The sequence below is a fragment of the Gadus macrocephalus genome, chromosome 11, assembly GCF_031168955.1.
Source record: "Gadus macrocephalus chromosome 11, ASM3116895v1".
In the NCBI taxonomy this organism is placed as follows: domain Eukaryota; kingdom Metazoa; phylum Chordata; class Actinopteri; order Gadiformes; family Gadidae; genus Gadus; species Gadus macrocephalus.
This window is the reverse complement of record NC_082392.1, coordinates 13,550,113-13,565,984: the sequence shown is the minus strand read 5'-3', so window position 1 is coordinate 13,565,984 and position 15,872 is coordinate 13,550,113. Positions and strand designations below refer to the sequence as shown.

Genomic DNA, 15,872 nt, shown 5'->3' with positions numbered 1-15,872 from the left:
CATCCCATGCATTATGCAATCATAGCAGTCGGCAGGTTATCATGCATCAATCCATTAATGTCTTAATATATGTCTGTTACATAGTTTAGATAGGGCAATATGTAAAGCGTCTTAGAGTACCATATTAAGCGCTATATCATTTTCACTTATTATTATTATTATTAATCCCACTCATGGTTAGTGTGTACTCAGCACCTATCCCCCCACTCACCTGGGGAACGTCCTTCAGGCAAGGACTCTCCCAGGGTAGGTAAACCGGGGGTCTGTACTGAATCTGGAGGGCCGGAGGGGGGGCGTGTGGTGCTCTGGGTCGCAGGGTAGAGAGGGTCCCGATGGGAGACGGCCCCCTCTCGGGGGAGGGGGAGAGGTGTCGGCCGGGGGAGGACAGGTCGGTCCTGGGGGAGAGGCAGCGGCCGGAGGAGGAGGACAGCTCCACCCGTGGGGAGAGGCTGCGGCTGGGGGAGCAGCTCTCACTCTTGGGGGAGAAGGCCCGGGGGGAGGCGCTCCAGCCCCGCCGCGAGAACACCGCCCGCCTGCTGCCGGGCGAGGCGGCCCTCCGGCTGGACCACAGCCTGTGGGGGGCCGGCTCCAGGCCGGGGCTCCCCGCCGGGGCCTCGCGGTCCGGGGTCCCCTGCTGGGACGGCCGGCTACAGGTGGACTGCGCCCCCGTCGATGCACGGGTGTCGGAAGAGCAGGAGGACGGTGGGTCATCGTGGGACGACGACTCCTCCTCCTCGTCGTCGTCGTCATCGTCGTCATCGTCGTCGTCGTCCTCATCTTCGTCCTCGTCGAAGTCCTCCGCGTCGGAGAACTGATGCCCGTCCTGCTCCTCGGGAGGACCGACGCGCCCCTCACTGATCCCTGTTGGACACACAGACACGTGTCAGACAGACAGCTCTCTTAATCATCTCTCTTAAACGTCTCTTAGTAATCTCTGTTAATCCTCTCTCTTAAACGTCTCTTAGTAATCTCTGTTAATCATCTCTCTTAAACTCCTCTTAGTAATCTCTCTTAATCATCTCTCTTAAACTCCTCTTGGTAATCTCTCTTAATCATCTCATGGTATCTCTCTTAATCATCTCTCTTATCATCTCATTTCAGTAATCTCTTTTAAACATCTCTCTTACTCATCCCTCTTAAACATCTCTCTTACTCATCCCTCTTAAACATCTCTCTTACTCATCCCTCTTAAAAGATCTCCCATAATCATCTCTCTTAAAAGATCTCTCTTGAATGTCTTTCTTAAAGATCGATCTTAAAGATCTCTCAGAAATCTCTAAGGCATTTCTCTTAATCTCCTCTCTTTATAATCTCCCTTAATCGTCTCCCTTACGATCTCTCTTGTGAGGCGGTAGGAAGTGGCCACATATTTGTTTCTTCCTCTTTTTAACGACCTACATGAAAAGACCCCATTGGGCAAATGGTAAACCATTGATAAAACGCTACCACAGAGCCTCTATTGGGAACGATCTCAGCGAGGGATACGCTGCTGAAACATCCCTCAGCTGCCAGCCAACAACACGATATTATAAATAGCTCGCCTCTTCCAGTGACACATTATTGAAAAGAGTCGTGCCTATTGATAATCTTTTCCATTCCAGTTTGGTGAATGAGCAGTCTGAATACGAGCGGGTCCTTGTCGTCAATGACATGACTCGTGCATGAAAGAAAGATGGGGAGGTGAGACGGGAGGAAGGAAGGGTGAGACAGGAGGGAGGTGAGACGGGAGGAAGGAAAGGTGAGACAGGAGGGAGGTGAGACGGGAGGAAGGAAAGGTGAGACAGGAGGGAGGTGAGACGGGAGGAAGGAAAGGTGAGACAGGAGGGAGGTGAGACGGGAGGAAGGAAGGGTGAGACAGGAGGGAGGTGAGACGGGAGGAAGGAAGGGTGAGACAGGAGGGAGGTGAGACGGGAGGAAGGAAAGGGGAGACAGGAGGGAAGTGAGACGGGGGGGAGGCGAGACAGCAGGGAGGGAGGGAAGGTCGATATGTGAGGGTGGGAGGTTAGACAGGAGGTAGGTGAGGCAGGAGGGAGGAGAGATGAGACAGAGGGGGGGTGAGATGAGAACGGAGGGTGGTTAGACAGGAGGGTAGGGAGGTGAGACCAGGGGTGGTCGGGAGGAGGTCGGGAGTTCGGGGCTGCGTCCACGTGCTGCATGATGGGTAAAAAGGTCTGTCCTTGTGAGGCTGTAGCCTCAGCTGCCAGAGCTGCGCCAGGACCCAGCGGACCTCTGCTGTCTTTAATTCATTCATACTTTTTGGTCCTGTTCTTTGCAAGGCCAAATGGAGGAGAATAGAACATGAGGGGGCGGTTGTGCAAGCCGTCACCGTCTAGCTGCTAAAGCTCTTCCGATGCAGCGAGTTGATTCAGCTGCTCCCGAGCTTCTCCTCTGAGGGAAGGCGAGTCGGCCCGTGGGCAACGCTGCAGTTCAGCTCACCTGCTTCTTCACTCTCTGGGTCGTCCAGCGAGGACTCAGACACACCCATGGCTTGGCACTTCTTCCCGTGAGCCTTGGACTTCATGTGTTTGGTAAGGTTCCCTAATGGACGGAGACCAGAGAGCAAATGAGGACGTGAGGCAGAAGGGAGTCAGGCCTGGAACATGCTTCAGTGAGACTGCTAGACTGCTCACGTGTGTGTTTTACTGTAAACATTCTTCACGTCAGCGTGCCAACTAGGAGACACACGCAGTCACATTGAGTAAAGCGGGAGAAGTCTGTTCGGTCGTTCGGTATGAAGAGAGGCTGTATCTGTGTGTATTACTGATGAGCATTCTCTTTAAGTTGCCCTTGGTTTCATGTTGGATTCTTTGTGTGAAGTCAGTAAGAGTTGAGTTGTGCTACTGATACAGTTCCCTCAGTCAAAAGCCAATTCTCTGCATCATTAGGTAATGTCTTCTCTAGCATGTCAGTCGAGGTTGCATGCTGTTAGCAACATAGGCGCACATACCGTATATGTATATGTTGCGTAGCATCGTTGAAAACAGCCCGTTATAATACCCAGGTGCCCTTACCTTTGGTTTTGAAGGCAAAATTGCAGTATTTGCAGATGTATGGCCGGACATCTGTGTGTGTACGGATGTGTTTCCTCAGCATGCTGGGCTTCTTGCAGCGGATTCCACACTCTCCGCACACATACTTGCCCCTGCCACGACCCCGCACATACACATACTCTTCATTAGATTTATACCTGATCAGCGAGAGTGGGAGAGGGAGAGAGGGAGAGAGAGAGAGAGAGAGAGAGGGAGAGAGAGAGAGAGAGAGAGAGAGAGAGAGAGACCCGTTAAATCTACAGATCCTTCATCGTGACACAAACAAAACGTTATTTTTAACCCGGCCTGCTGAAAGCTCCCCGAGTGTGGGTGGGTGCGAGCAGAGGAGCTGGACGTGAATACATTCAGGGGACCGGGCCTCCAGACACACAAACAGCCCTTTATGGACGCCCAGTGTGGGGAAGCCCCACTGAAAGCCCCAGCTCCATAGGGTCCTCTGGCCTCTCCTCAGGACACCCTGGCTCTCTGCAGGGAGGGCCTGCCAACGGCAGCACCGGCGGCCACAGAGCGGGACGGCAGGCCTGGCCCCGACGCCACAGCCCAGAATAGGCGCTGCATATAAAAACCTGTCAACGCATTCAGCCTCCGTTCTCTAAAGACGCTGCTCACACACACACACACACACACACACACTGTGTACCGAGGGAAACACATAGGAACCGGAGGGAAGCTTTTACATCTGGATGAACCTCCGTGCTCCCCTGGAAATCAGCCATCTGCCGTCTCTGTCTTGGATTTCCGTCGTGAATCGCATCTATCCAAGATGTGAATGAACACATGCAGAAGGGCGAGGACAACGTCGCCGCTATAACACAGACAGATGCCATTGTATAACGAGGGCCGGGGGAAGCAGGGAGCAAACTGTGGAGCAGCCTTCAGGATGACATTGTGTCCCATTCATTCCGGAGTGGGCTACTGTTGCCTGACACGTAGTCCTTGTCTCAGCTAAAAATACTCACACGCATCTCAAGCTCCACGGAAGCCTCAATTCGCACATAAAACATTCAGCTGAACTCCTCCGCTGCACCGTGTTGCAGCGCTCCCAGAGAACACAAACACATCCGAGAGCACGGTGATGCAGAGCGTCTGCACATGCTTCACACACACACACACACACACACACACACACACACACACACACACACACACACACACACACACACACACACACACACACACACACACACACACACACACACACACACACACACACACACACACACACAGGTCAAGGGTAATAATGGGTTGTATTTATAAAGGGCTTTCCTAGGTTTCCGGGGTGAATGATTATGTCTACGTGACTGATGCACCGCTGCCATAACGCACACTGGAAGAGTGACTCACTGAAACCATCCAATTAAGATAAGATAAGGGGAAATAATTAAAAAGACATGAAAAAAAATGTGAACTTAAAAAGCAACCAACTGGGACTAGGGAGCCTTGTTGGTACAGCAGCCAGGTTTGAAGTTTGTCAAGGACACCTGGGGTCTCGCACCCAAGGACAAAGACCAGCCCTGCTTAGCTTCCAGAACAAACTAGCAGTGCTACGCAGGCAACCACGGTGCGATGTATCATACAGGGAACATTCTGATACACTCCTGAGACGTTACTTAACATAGTTTACAAACTGTCCTGACATGAAAAGTGTGTTCTATCTGGGAAAGGGAGGGGAGCCTTTCTGACATGATGGCTGTGATCTGAAACCCGGGAGAGCTGTTGCACAACAGGCGGGCCGAGGCAGCTCTGTCAGCAGTCTAGATCTAGATTAATGCCTGACTCAAGCTCTACGGATTTGAGCCAAATCTGGTCTTGCTGGACTTTGAATAGGGACGCATCAGTATCCCAATCTACACCAGTCCGAAACACACAAGTGGAGGACGCATCAGGAATAACTTTAGAGAACACCACTTCAGCAGTATTTTGGGCTCTCTGTCAATCCTGTAAACAAAGATTTCATCAGAATCGTAAAGAGGTATAGCAGTCTGCTATACAACCCCACCCCCCCACACACGCACACGCACACACACACACACACACACACACACACACACACACACACACACAGCTCAAGACAGCTCAAATTAATGCATTTTCAAAGTCTCGTAGTGAGACTTTTCTGCGTCTAAGAAGGGATTCGCTGTACTATTCTACCAGCCCCAAGTGCATCCAAAACAGGAGCGAGCCGCCGTTCTCTGGTTCCCCAGACGACTCCTAACGAAGGGAAAGCTGCCATCCTCATCTGAGCACTTCTACCACACCTCTGAGGGCTCCCACGCCCGCCCCTACCTAAATGGGCTCCCTGTAATTGGATCGGGATGAATGCTCACAATGACTCACACCAAAACATGAACACAAGAAAACCCGTCTCTGATGCAAATGACGGAGAGAAGTTTCACCACCGCGTCGTCCAACGCTGTGCGTGCGGTAAGGTTACACTTTGTCAAAAGTCAGATAGAGATAATAAGCGTGGGCACTGGGAGGCACACAGGGTACAAAACACCCGGATGGCTGCTGTAGAGATTGAGAGAGAGAGAGAGAGAGAGAGAGAAAGGGGAAGAATAAGGGGAAACTAGACAGATGGAGGGAGACAGTACAAGGGACACAGACATGAGTGAGAGGAGAGAAAGCTGTGGGCTGTTTATGCAAAGCTCTTCCTGTTGATGTCGAAGCTGTTTGTGATGCTGCCAGTGATAGACAGCATGCAGTATCTCCTGTTAATTCATGCCGTATCTAGTGTTAATTCATGCTGTATCTAATATTGATAGATGAAGTATCAACTGTTAATTCATGCTGTATCTACTGTTGATTAATGCATTATCTACTGTTAATTCATGCTGTATCTAGTGTTAATTCATGCAGTATATACTGTTAGTTTATGCAGTATCTACTGTTAGTTTATGCAGTATCTACTGTTAATTAATGCTGCATCTACTTTTAATTCATGCAGTATCTACTGCTAATTCATGCTGTATTTTCTGTTGATTCATGCTGTAACTACTTTTGATTCATGCTGTATCTAGTGTTATTTCATGCTGTATCTACTGTTAATTCAGGCAGCATCTACTGTTAATGCATTCCGTATATACAGTTAATTCATGCAGTATCTACTGTTTATTCACACTGTATCTACTGTTAATTCATGCTGTATCTACTGTTAATTCAGGCAGCATATACTGTTAATGCATTCCGTATACAGTTAATTCATGCAGTATCTACTGTTTATTCACACTGTATCTACTGTTAATTCATGCTGCATCTACTGTTAATTCAGGCAGCATCTACTGTTAATTCATTCCGTATATACAGTAAATTTATGCAGTATCTACTGTTTATTCACACTGTATCTAGTGTTAATTCATGCTGTATCTACTGTTAATTAAGACTGTATCTACTGTCAAGTCATGCTTTATCAACAGTTAACTCAGGTTTCCTAAGACATTACATAAATGTTATCGTTCAGGCCATCATTAGGAGAAAGCGTGTTGATAATTCCTGTCAGCCGGTCTACCTTATGTCATCCTCGTTACCTCCCCTCTCCCTAGCACTTCACACTGAACACACCTGACACAAACTGCTGCCAGGGACACACTCTCTCCTTCTAATAAACACAACGGCCTGAGATACATGGAATTATGAATTATAGTCACCAACAGACGCAGAATTGATGGAAAGCACACATATGCCAACAAGCAAACACACACACAAACTTGTTTAATTCACACTTCAACAGAAGAACACACTTTGCAGCAGTGAGGAGCGACTTGGAAGCAGGTACAAATGAAGTCCCTGAGGGCTTCGCTGCTTCCCATCTGTTAATTTCTCCTGCGTTCTGCTCTGCCGTCTCCCACAGCTTTATTATATTTCTGCTCTAGTCTGTCATTGCTCTGGCGACCAGTTAGTAATGAACACAATAGTTATTCCAATCAACCTAAGCCACCATCTTCTAAATAAAACGAGAGGATTAACATGAGCTTGGAAAGCATCGTCTTTTTCTCTTACCCGCCTTCGCAGATCCGGACCCGAGGGGACTCGCTTCGTTTGGAGGAGGTAGCTCCTTCCTCTTCTCTCCTTCCCTTCTTCTTCTCCCTTTTCTCCTCCTTCCTCTCCCTCCTCTCCTCCTTCTCCCTCTTCTCCTCTTTCTCAGGCTTCGGTAGGGCTCTGGGTGGGGCAGCATGAACCTACACTCAATACAGACACAGAGGACAGGTCACCCTCCTGCAGTACAGGCACACAGGACAGGTCACCCTCCTGCAGTACAGACACACAGGACAGGTCACCCTCCTGCAGTAAAGACACACAGGACAGTTCAACCTCCTGCAGTACAGACACAGAGGACAGTTCAACCTCCTGCAGTACAGACACACAGGACAGTTCACCCTCCTGCAGTACAGACACAGAGGACAGTTCAACCTCCTGCAGTACAGACACAGAGGACAGTTTACCCTCCTGCAGTACAGACACACAGGACAGTTCACCCTCCTGCAGTACAGACACGCAGAGGACAGGTCAAACTCCTGCAGTACAGACACACAGGACAGTTCACCCTCCTGCAGTACAGACACAGAGGACAGTTCACCCTACATTGAAGTGAAGACTCTGTTACCAACGGGTTATCACTTAACAACTGCACAGTCTGCTGTGATGGTGAAGGGAAGCTGAAAGCGGATATATATGTTAGTACGACCTGCTGTTATATTTACCTCTGTGACACGCGGAGTCTGGTTACTGGAGGACGGTAGTACGGACTGAACGGGCTTGGAGGCTGTGGCCATGGTGTAGGTAGCGGAGCTGTGCTTCTGTTTGGAACACAGCAGGGACAAGGCCACCTTGGTGCTGAGGCCCGGCAGGTTGGGGTTGTGGTCACTGATGCTCCAGGAGGAGTAGACGGACGTCCCGGCCTCCCTGTGGGAGCTGGGGCTGGGCTTGGTGTAGTTCAGGTAGCACCAGTTGACCGCTGTGCTGGAGTTGAGGTTGGGGTGCGAAGGGGTGTCGCCCGGTCTTGCTGGAGACCCGACGCTCTGGTCCTGCCTAGCAGCTGTGCCTTCCTCTTTTAGGGGCCTTTCTTCTCTTGGGGGCCATCCCTCCTGGCTGTGAGTCCTGGGGATCTGCTGCTCCCCCCTCTCCACCTTTACACTCACCCTCTCCGTCCTGGCCGGCTCCTTGACGTCCTCCACATTACTGCTGCTGGCTTTACTGTGTTTCTCTTCATGAGCCCCTGTATCCTCCACCGCTCCCTCCACCCCCTTCTTCTCCTTTACCTCCTCTTCCTCTTTCACCCTTTTCTGGTGCCTCTGGGCCTCCGTACTGAGCTCCAGACTGGCTGCAGGGGAGAGCATGCGTTTGCTCCCTCCGGCCCCCAGGGGGCAGTAGCTGTCCCCCGCTCTGGACCCCGAGGCCAGGTCCCCGGGCAGGGACAGGGGCAGGAGGCTCTCTAGGTCCGGGCTGGGGACCTTCAGGTAGGACCTCTGCAGCTTGTCCTGCCCCAGCCGACCCATGATGACCATGGCGCCGCAGCAGATAGGCTGCTGCGGCCGGGCCGAGGCCAGGATCTGGGAGAGGGTGGTGTACTTGGCGCTGACGTAGCTGGGCATGCCGGTCTGGAGGCGGACGGGAACCACCAGGGACACGGACGGCGTGAGCTGAGCCAGACAGGTGATGATGACCGGCCGGGAGCGGCGGGAGGAGAGCGGGACCAGAGGAGCATAGGGAGGACGGGGAGGAGAGGGAGACAGGGAGATGGAGGGTCCTCTCGAAGAAGCCCCGGGTGTGTGTATGGTGAGCAGCGGCGGTACAGGCAGGTACAGCGCCTGGCCCGTCCCGGGCCTGGTAGAAAAGTGCAGAGGAAGCAGCTCAGGGAACTGATGCAGAGGAATGCCCAAGCGCTCGGCCATGTGGATCTGGGCCGGGTGGATCCGGATCGGAGGCGGTGCCACGTGGGAATGTAAAAAAGCCCTGGGAATGATCTGGGAGGCGGAGACGTCGTGGATCGCTGCTGGTTCAGGGACCGGCCAGGCGTGCGATCCCGGCGGGAACGGGTCCCGTGACGGGAAGGCAGTGTGCGTGAGGGTCTGTGGGTGAAATAGCTGCAAGGCCTTCCCTATGGATTCCACGCAGAGCATAGGGCCCACCTCCGGGGAGTAAACAGGGGGATAGCTGGAGTGCGAAGGCCCCGGTTTGGGGCTCTCTGATCTGGGTGACTGAGCCGCGGCGCTGCCCTCCTCCTGCTCCGGCTCCCCTAAGGCCGCATGCTTCACCAGGAGGCACTTCCTGCGTTCCCTCCAGGCAGATGTGGACTGCTGAGGGGTCAGAGACCCGAGGTCAAAGGACTTGCTCCTGGTCTCCGGGGCGGGGTCCGAGCCGACGGTGCTAGCGGGGGTCTGCTCGGAGGCCGAGCGCCTCATCTCTCTGGTGGCCTGTTGGTACTGGTGGGGGGCGAAAGGCACCGTCAGCATCTGGGACCCCTGGCTGCCGGAGACCCAGAGGGTGGTCTCTGGCCTCCCCGGGTCTTCACAGGGGGCGGAGAGGCTGGAAGCGTGGGAGACGTTGCTCTCCTGACTGGGGCTGCGGGGGAGGGACGGCGACTCGAAGCTGGACTCCCCGGACGACTGGGTCATCTCCGTCAGACGCAGCCTCTTCTTCTTTGGTGGCAGTTTCTCTGCAGGGAGCTGGGAGAGCGACTGGCTACGCGGCGGCCACTGGAACTCCTCCACCCTCTCGGCCTCCTGGGGAGGAGAGACACGTGGAGAGCTCATTCACAGGAATTTGGCATCTAATATTAAATATTTGAGGATTGTGAACAGCCAAGTAAAGTTTCCGTAGGGATAGAATAGCAGGTAAGATTAGGTTGTATACATATATATAGATACACATATTATTGAATTTGTATTTAATTGTTTTCAATTACTTTTTTTTATAAAAATGTATTCAATAATTACCACAAATCGAAAATATAAGTGTGCAAAGGAGATAACCATAAACAATAAACAACCTCTTCAATTGAGATATACATCTTTAATGTATAATGTAGGTCTGTAGGAAGTTATGTACCTCCAGTTTGAAGGTAGTATTGTCCCTACAGACCTACAGTAGCCCAGAAGGCTACTGTAGGTAGTCACGTACATACATACAGACCTTTATTAAAGATTACATCTTTAATCCTTTGAAGAACTAATGTAGCTACAGTCTGCAGGTAGTCGTACATACAGACCTCTAATAGCCCTGAAGGCTACTGTAGGTCGTAATGTAACCCCGGTCTGTGGGTAGTAATGTACCTTGGAAGAGGCCACCGTCCCTGGTGGGGAGACAGATGGCATGTCAGCATCCGGCTCCACAGTGACGAGGATCTCTGGCACTTGGATGTTTGGTTGGCGGATAAGTCGCGGTGAGGAGGGCGATGGTTTTGGCTCCGGCTGCTGCTCCGGCTGACCCTGCCTGTGGTCCGGCTCCTGACCCCCCATGCAGATGCTCTCCTGCTTCTCAAAAGAGCTGGTGTGTTGGATCACGGACACGCCCTTTCTGTCCTGTTGCTGCTGCTGGTTTGGCTCAGACTGGGAAGGAACACCTGAGAAATACAATAACACACTTGATGAGCGTTTTACACTGCCGATTGTGAGATTTGACTATTTACTGCTATTTAATAATTTAGCAGACATTCTTATCCAAAGCCACTTGCATTGATTTCAGAAAAATTAAAGAGCAGCTAGGGACAGGCCTAGTAGATTTAGGCTGGGACATTTGTCCTTATTCCTCATATATATAATGTCAGCCAACAGCGTTGAGACATCTATTCTCAGCATTCAATAATTCATTTAAAAGAAGGAGGAGATATACAGATATATTTCCCATAATTTAGTTTAAGTTGATTAGAGGGGGCGGTTCGAGCCATTAGGCCCTCCCACAGGAAGTAGAAGGTAGCCCACCTGAGGTGGCGTGTGTGCGCTCCGGTCTGCTTGGCACTGGAGTGTAGGCGCTGGAAGTGCCGGGGGTGGCCGTCGGCCCGGGGCTCGGAGGGTCCTCCTCCAAGCTTTCCTCTTTCCTCCTCTTCCTCACCGCCATGGCCAGCGCTCGGAACTTGTAGTGCATTATTTGTGGGCGGTCCTCCCTGCGCGTTCCGCACGCCGCCCCGCCCCCCGTCCCCACGGTTTGTTTCGACGGACACACGCCCCTGTGGGCCTCGTAGCTCTCCCTCTTCTTACACCGGGCCCCGCAGGCATCACACTCAAACTCTGTAGGGCCCTGATGCTGCTGCTGCTGCTGCTGCTGCCCGGTTGGGTCGACCCCTCTGGGTGAGGAGGTAGGACGGACCCCCTCTGTGAGGGCCTCGGCTCCCAGGGGAAACTCTACGGCCGGTTGCCGCCTCAGCATCCGTTGGGCGTGGCCGACCCGCATCTCCGTGACCAGCGCCTGCTGCTCGTCGAAGGAGTGGCTGAGACGGAAGCCCCCCGGGGGGGCGGCGGCGCTGCCAGAGGAGGGCTCTCCCTGGCAGGCGGACAGGGGCATGGAGTGGCTCCTGAGCAGGGGGACGGAGGACGGGTTCTGCTCTGGCCCCTGGAGGCGACCCATGTAGCTGGGGCCGGGGACCTCCCCTTTGCCGGGGTCGTGGCTGTGGGGGTCTTTAGCGGAGCAGAACTTGGGGGACTCCATGCTGCTCTTCCTGGACAGAGAGGAGCGTCTGGGCTTCACGCTGTCGATCTCGCTGGTGTCCACCACCGCCTCGTTGATGGTGATGAGCTTGGTGATGTGCTCGATCACCTGGGTCTTGGGGACGCCGTAGGACAGGCCCTTGTCGTCGGGCCCCGAGGAGGAGGAGGAGTGGGGGTGCTGCTGATGGGCGTGGCGCTGCTGCCCTCCCATCCTCCCGTACTTGCCCAGGATAATCTCTGCGTAGCTTTTGGCACTGGCGCTGGGAGGGCTGACCTGGGACATCTCAGTGCTGCCCGACCCCGAGAAGTAGCCCGACTCCGTGCTGCCCTTGCTGCCCGGGCCCAGCGACGACGAAGAGGACGTGGAGAGGGAGGAAGGACGGTCGCCCGACGAGGCCTTCGGGCCGCGCTTCCTCTCGCTCAGCCTCATCGCCAGCCGCTGCTTGACCACTTGAGAGTCCTCCAGCCTCTTGGCTTCGTCCGGACCTTCCGGCGTCTCCTTCGTGGCGCTCTTCTGCTGGGCTGTCGTGTCTTTAGAGGAGGAGTGTTTGTGCTGGCCGGTTTCCTCCTCGGACTCCGTACTCTCCCCCTCGGTGGGTTCCTCGGGGTCTTCCCCGGGCCCGCCCCCCTCCGGGCCACTTGAACTGGGCTCGTCCCGGATGGACGCGAGGCCCGCTTTGATGCGGTGGGCGTGGGACTTGCGGTGCTTGTAGAGGTTGCTCTTGGTCTTGAAGGAGAAGCCGCAGGGGACGCAGGGGTAGGGCCTCTCGCCTGTGTGCGAGCGGATGTGCTTCTGCAGGACGCTGGGCTTGGCGCACGGCCGGCCGCAGTACGTGCACACGTACTTGCCGGGCTTCTGGGGTTTCTTCTCCCCGCGTTTGGACGGACCCCCGCTCTCTGGGGCGTCCTGGCTCGGCTGGGGTGCCGCGCCCTGGGCTCGCTCCCCTCTGGTGGAAGAGGCGGAGGGGACGGAGGCCAGGGTCACCGTGGAGGAACCCCCCGGCGCGGAGAGGAAGCTCCCGCCCGAGGGGCCGGCGGCGTCCGAGTGCTGCCACGCGATGGCCTGCTGCTGCTGCAGCCGGAGCATCAGGGTGCTCCGCTGCGGCGGGCGGCTCTGCAGCCGCCCCGGGGCCCGGGCTCCGGGGCCGGCGGGCTGCAGGGGCGGCCGGGGGGGGCAGGGCCCGGGCGGGGGCTCGGCAGACACGGAGTGCTGCTCCGGCCGTCCGGGGCGCTCCCCGCCGGCCGGGCGGCTGGAGCCGGCCTCCATAGAGGCGGGAGGAGGCCTCAAGGAGCCTGGAGGAGGGGCGGCCTCATGGAGCTAGCCCTGGCAGCACACGGGTCAGGAATACGACATCTGCAGGCGGACTCATTAATCATGTAACAGGCGCTTTTTGGTAGGGGCCAACGGTTATTTGAGAACGCCAAGTAAGGCATTATAAGAGGGTGCCCTGGAGGTGAAGGTCTGAATGTAAACATGGGCCGTCTCCCTTCATTGAGCGGCTCGGCTGCTGTCCAGTGGGAGACATGTTAGCTCCCCGGGAACCAACTGTCTTCAAGTTAGCTCCAAACCCTGGCTAGACAGTCAGCTTCCGGCTGCATCTAAAGAAAGAGTGGGAACAAAAGACAGTGGGGATGAGACATGAAGACACTGCAACAATAACAACACATACACACTCCATAGTCCGCACCATATTCATATTCACCACAGAATGAACAAAATCCAGCATATTGCAGGCATATTGCAGTACTGTGCCGCAGTAGAGAAATGCCATTGCTTTTATTTTTTCGTTGCTGTTCTTACAAGCTGTCATGACAGTAGTGAATCCATCACTTAAACTCACAGACTCTGAACCATGAAGTGCGAACAAACAGCACGTCTAACCTTTTCTGGAGAATAGTTGTGTGCTGATACTAGAGAAAGGCCAAAGTCATTAGTTTCCTATCATGAGACTCCACACACAAGATCGGCCCTCACATATCATACAGTGACAAACAGGGTTAGATCTGCTGGCATAACGCTGAGAGAGGAGACTGCTGTAATGAGAACATTTGCGAGGTAATAGCATCAGCTGCGTGTTATTGCTCTCATCTGTCCTGAACTCATCTGTACACCGGACCCTCCTGTCAAGCACCGAGCAGTGCTGAAGAACAAGACAATCCTGGCCCAGCCTCATGCTGCACTCAGAACAAACACGAGGTCTGCTCCGGGTGTGTGGTAAGGTCCGGATGCCAATGTCAATGTGATCTGATTGTTAAATGTTAACAACATCAATATTATCCGTGTGCATCATGTTCACACGGATGCAAATACACATGCATGGACCCAGACGAGCAACACGCTCGAAACACGCAGGGCATTGAGCGCCCTTTCAGAACCTGTAACAGTCATGGAAGTGAAGTAATGTGTGTCCATCTGAGCCATGGCCTGATCCATTGCTAGGGGCGGTCGAAGCAGCATCCAAAGGAGATGAATCAAATGGGGAGGACCACAGCGTTGAGCATGACAACTCATTTTGGGAAGTTAGTGAATGTTCAACCCGTCTGGCACTTTAGCTAAACTGAGCTAAATGGATGGCTGGTGATGCTTTGAAGTGGATGAGACGATGTGAACGTAACTGGGCTCCAGCTAATGCTCGATACAGTCAGCCACTAGGGTGCAGTGTTTCTGTGGGACAGTTGTCCTCAAAGTCTATCGTACTAGCGGCTTCTGAGGAGCTCCATAAACACACAGACACGCTGTGACAACGTCACCCACACACCAACAGGAAGGACAGGGGGAGTTTTTGCTCTCATGGAAGAGACTTCTGGAAGGGGATTCCATGGGATCTCCGTCTGTAAGATATTGACTAAAGCCTTTTAGGACTTAGGACCAAAAAGTTCACGCTCCTGAGAGGGCCAGTTAAATCGAATTCTGGTAACCCACGATCAATCTGAATGGTTTGGCTGTGAGGTGGGCGGTGTCAGAGAGAACATCGGTTATCGGCAGAGAGTTCTGCTCTCCAGCGTCTGCTGACACCCAGTCATCCACGGTTTCAGAGGGAATCACCGGGAGGCCAGCATGGTGAGAAACACACACGATACAAAATAAAATAGGTTTTAAGGGAAGTGATATCGGGGAAAAAACGTGACGTGGCTGCTGCGTTCAACGTTTGATTCCCACGGCCTATATCTCACCTCTAGGCGTCCTATTGGCAGACATCTTACTCTTGCTAGCTCCTAGATGACCTATAGATGACCTAGGCGCTAGGAACATTTTCTACATCCCATAATAAAACAGAGAGAGGGAGGTGAGGCAGGAGAGGTGGAGAAACACGGAGTGGTGAGAAAAGAGAGGAGAGGGGGCCGGACAGGGAAGGAGAGAGGAGAGGGGGAGGGATGGAGGTAAAGGGAGTGGAGAGGAGAGGGGGAGGGAAGGGAGAGAGGAGAGGATTACAGTAAACAGCACAAGTCTGGGTGTCGACGGTGAGGAAGAACTGACAGCTTTTGCTTATAATGAGCACAACTTTTCTCTCTTGCCATGTCTTAACTCACATATACACACACACACACACTCGTATACACACACACACACACACACACACCTTACGTGTGCACACAGATTGCACGCACACACACACACATATGTACGCGCGCACAACAAAGGCCGGACACACACATACACAAACAGCTGTCATTATAGCCGGTCTGCCTCTCTGTCTTCGTGTTCCTCAACATCTGCTGCAGGACCAACATCTTCTTTGTGTTTTTCCGAATCTGGCTTTGATTACAGCAGCAATTCACCCAGAATAACAAAACCAAATCACCACCATTATAAACTCTTTATCTGCCTTTCAGCGGCCTCAAACTGTTTAACTTAAATTCTGTTTTCAACCCGGTTCTACCAAGTGTTTCCTCTACATGGAAGCCGAGCGAGGAAACTAACTTTAGTTGTATGTGTGTAGGAAACTAACTTTAAGTGTATGTGTGTAGGAAACAAACTTTAAGTGTATGTGTGTAGGAAACAAACTTTAAGTGTATGTGTGTAGGAAACAAACTTTAAGTGTATGTGTGTAGGAAACAAACTTTAAGTGTATGTGTGTAGGAAACAAACTTTAAGTGTATGTGGTGGGGGTGTGGGTCCGCGTACCCCTTATTGTGAGAATGAAAAGTGAGACGGTTCTAAAAGAATGGAACAAGTAAG

At 53.0% G+C, this 15,872-nt stretch overlaps 1 protein-coding gene across 3 annotated transcripts in view; it reads right to left on the bottom strand.

The window, feature by feature from the left end:
* LOC132467400 (transcription factor HIVEP3) overlaps positions 1 to 15,872 on the bottom strand; it is a 44,806-nt gene that overhangs the window by 1,663 nt on the left and 27,271 nt on the right. For all 3 annotated transcript variants that reach the window (XM_060064663.1, XM_060064664.1, XM_060064662.1), the window contains 7 exons: positions 10,970 to 13,291; positions 10,322 to 10,611; positions 7,751 to 9,772; positions 7,050 to 7,228; positions 3,012 to 3,187; positions 2,437 to 2,538; positions 212 to 861 (listed from right to left, as the gene is read on the bottom strand). In XM_060064663.1, the coding sequence (XP_059920646.1) occupies positions 212 to 861; positions 2,437 to 2,538; positions 3,012 to 3,187; positions 7,050 to 7,228; positions 7,751 to 9,772; positions 10,322 to 10,611; positions 10,970 to 12,959 (5,409 nt within the window). In that variant the 5' untranslated portion in view covers positions 12,960 to 13,291. The remainder of the gene's footprint in view (positions 1 to 211; positions 862 to 2,436; positions 2,539 to 3,011; positions 3,188 to 7,049; positions 7,229 to 7,750; positions 9,773 to 10,321; positions 10,612 to 10,969; positions 13,292 to 15,872) is intronic.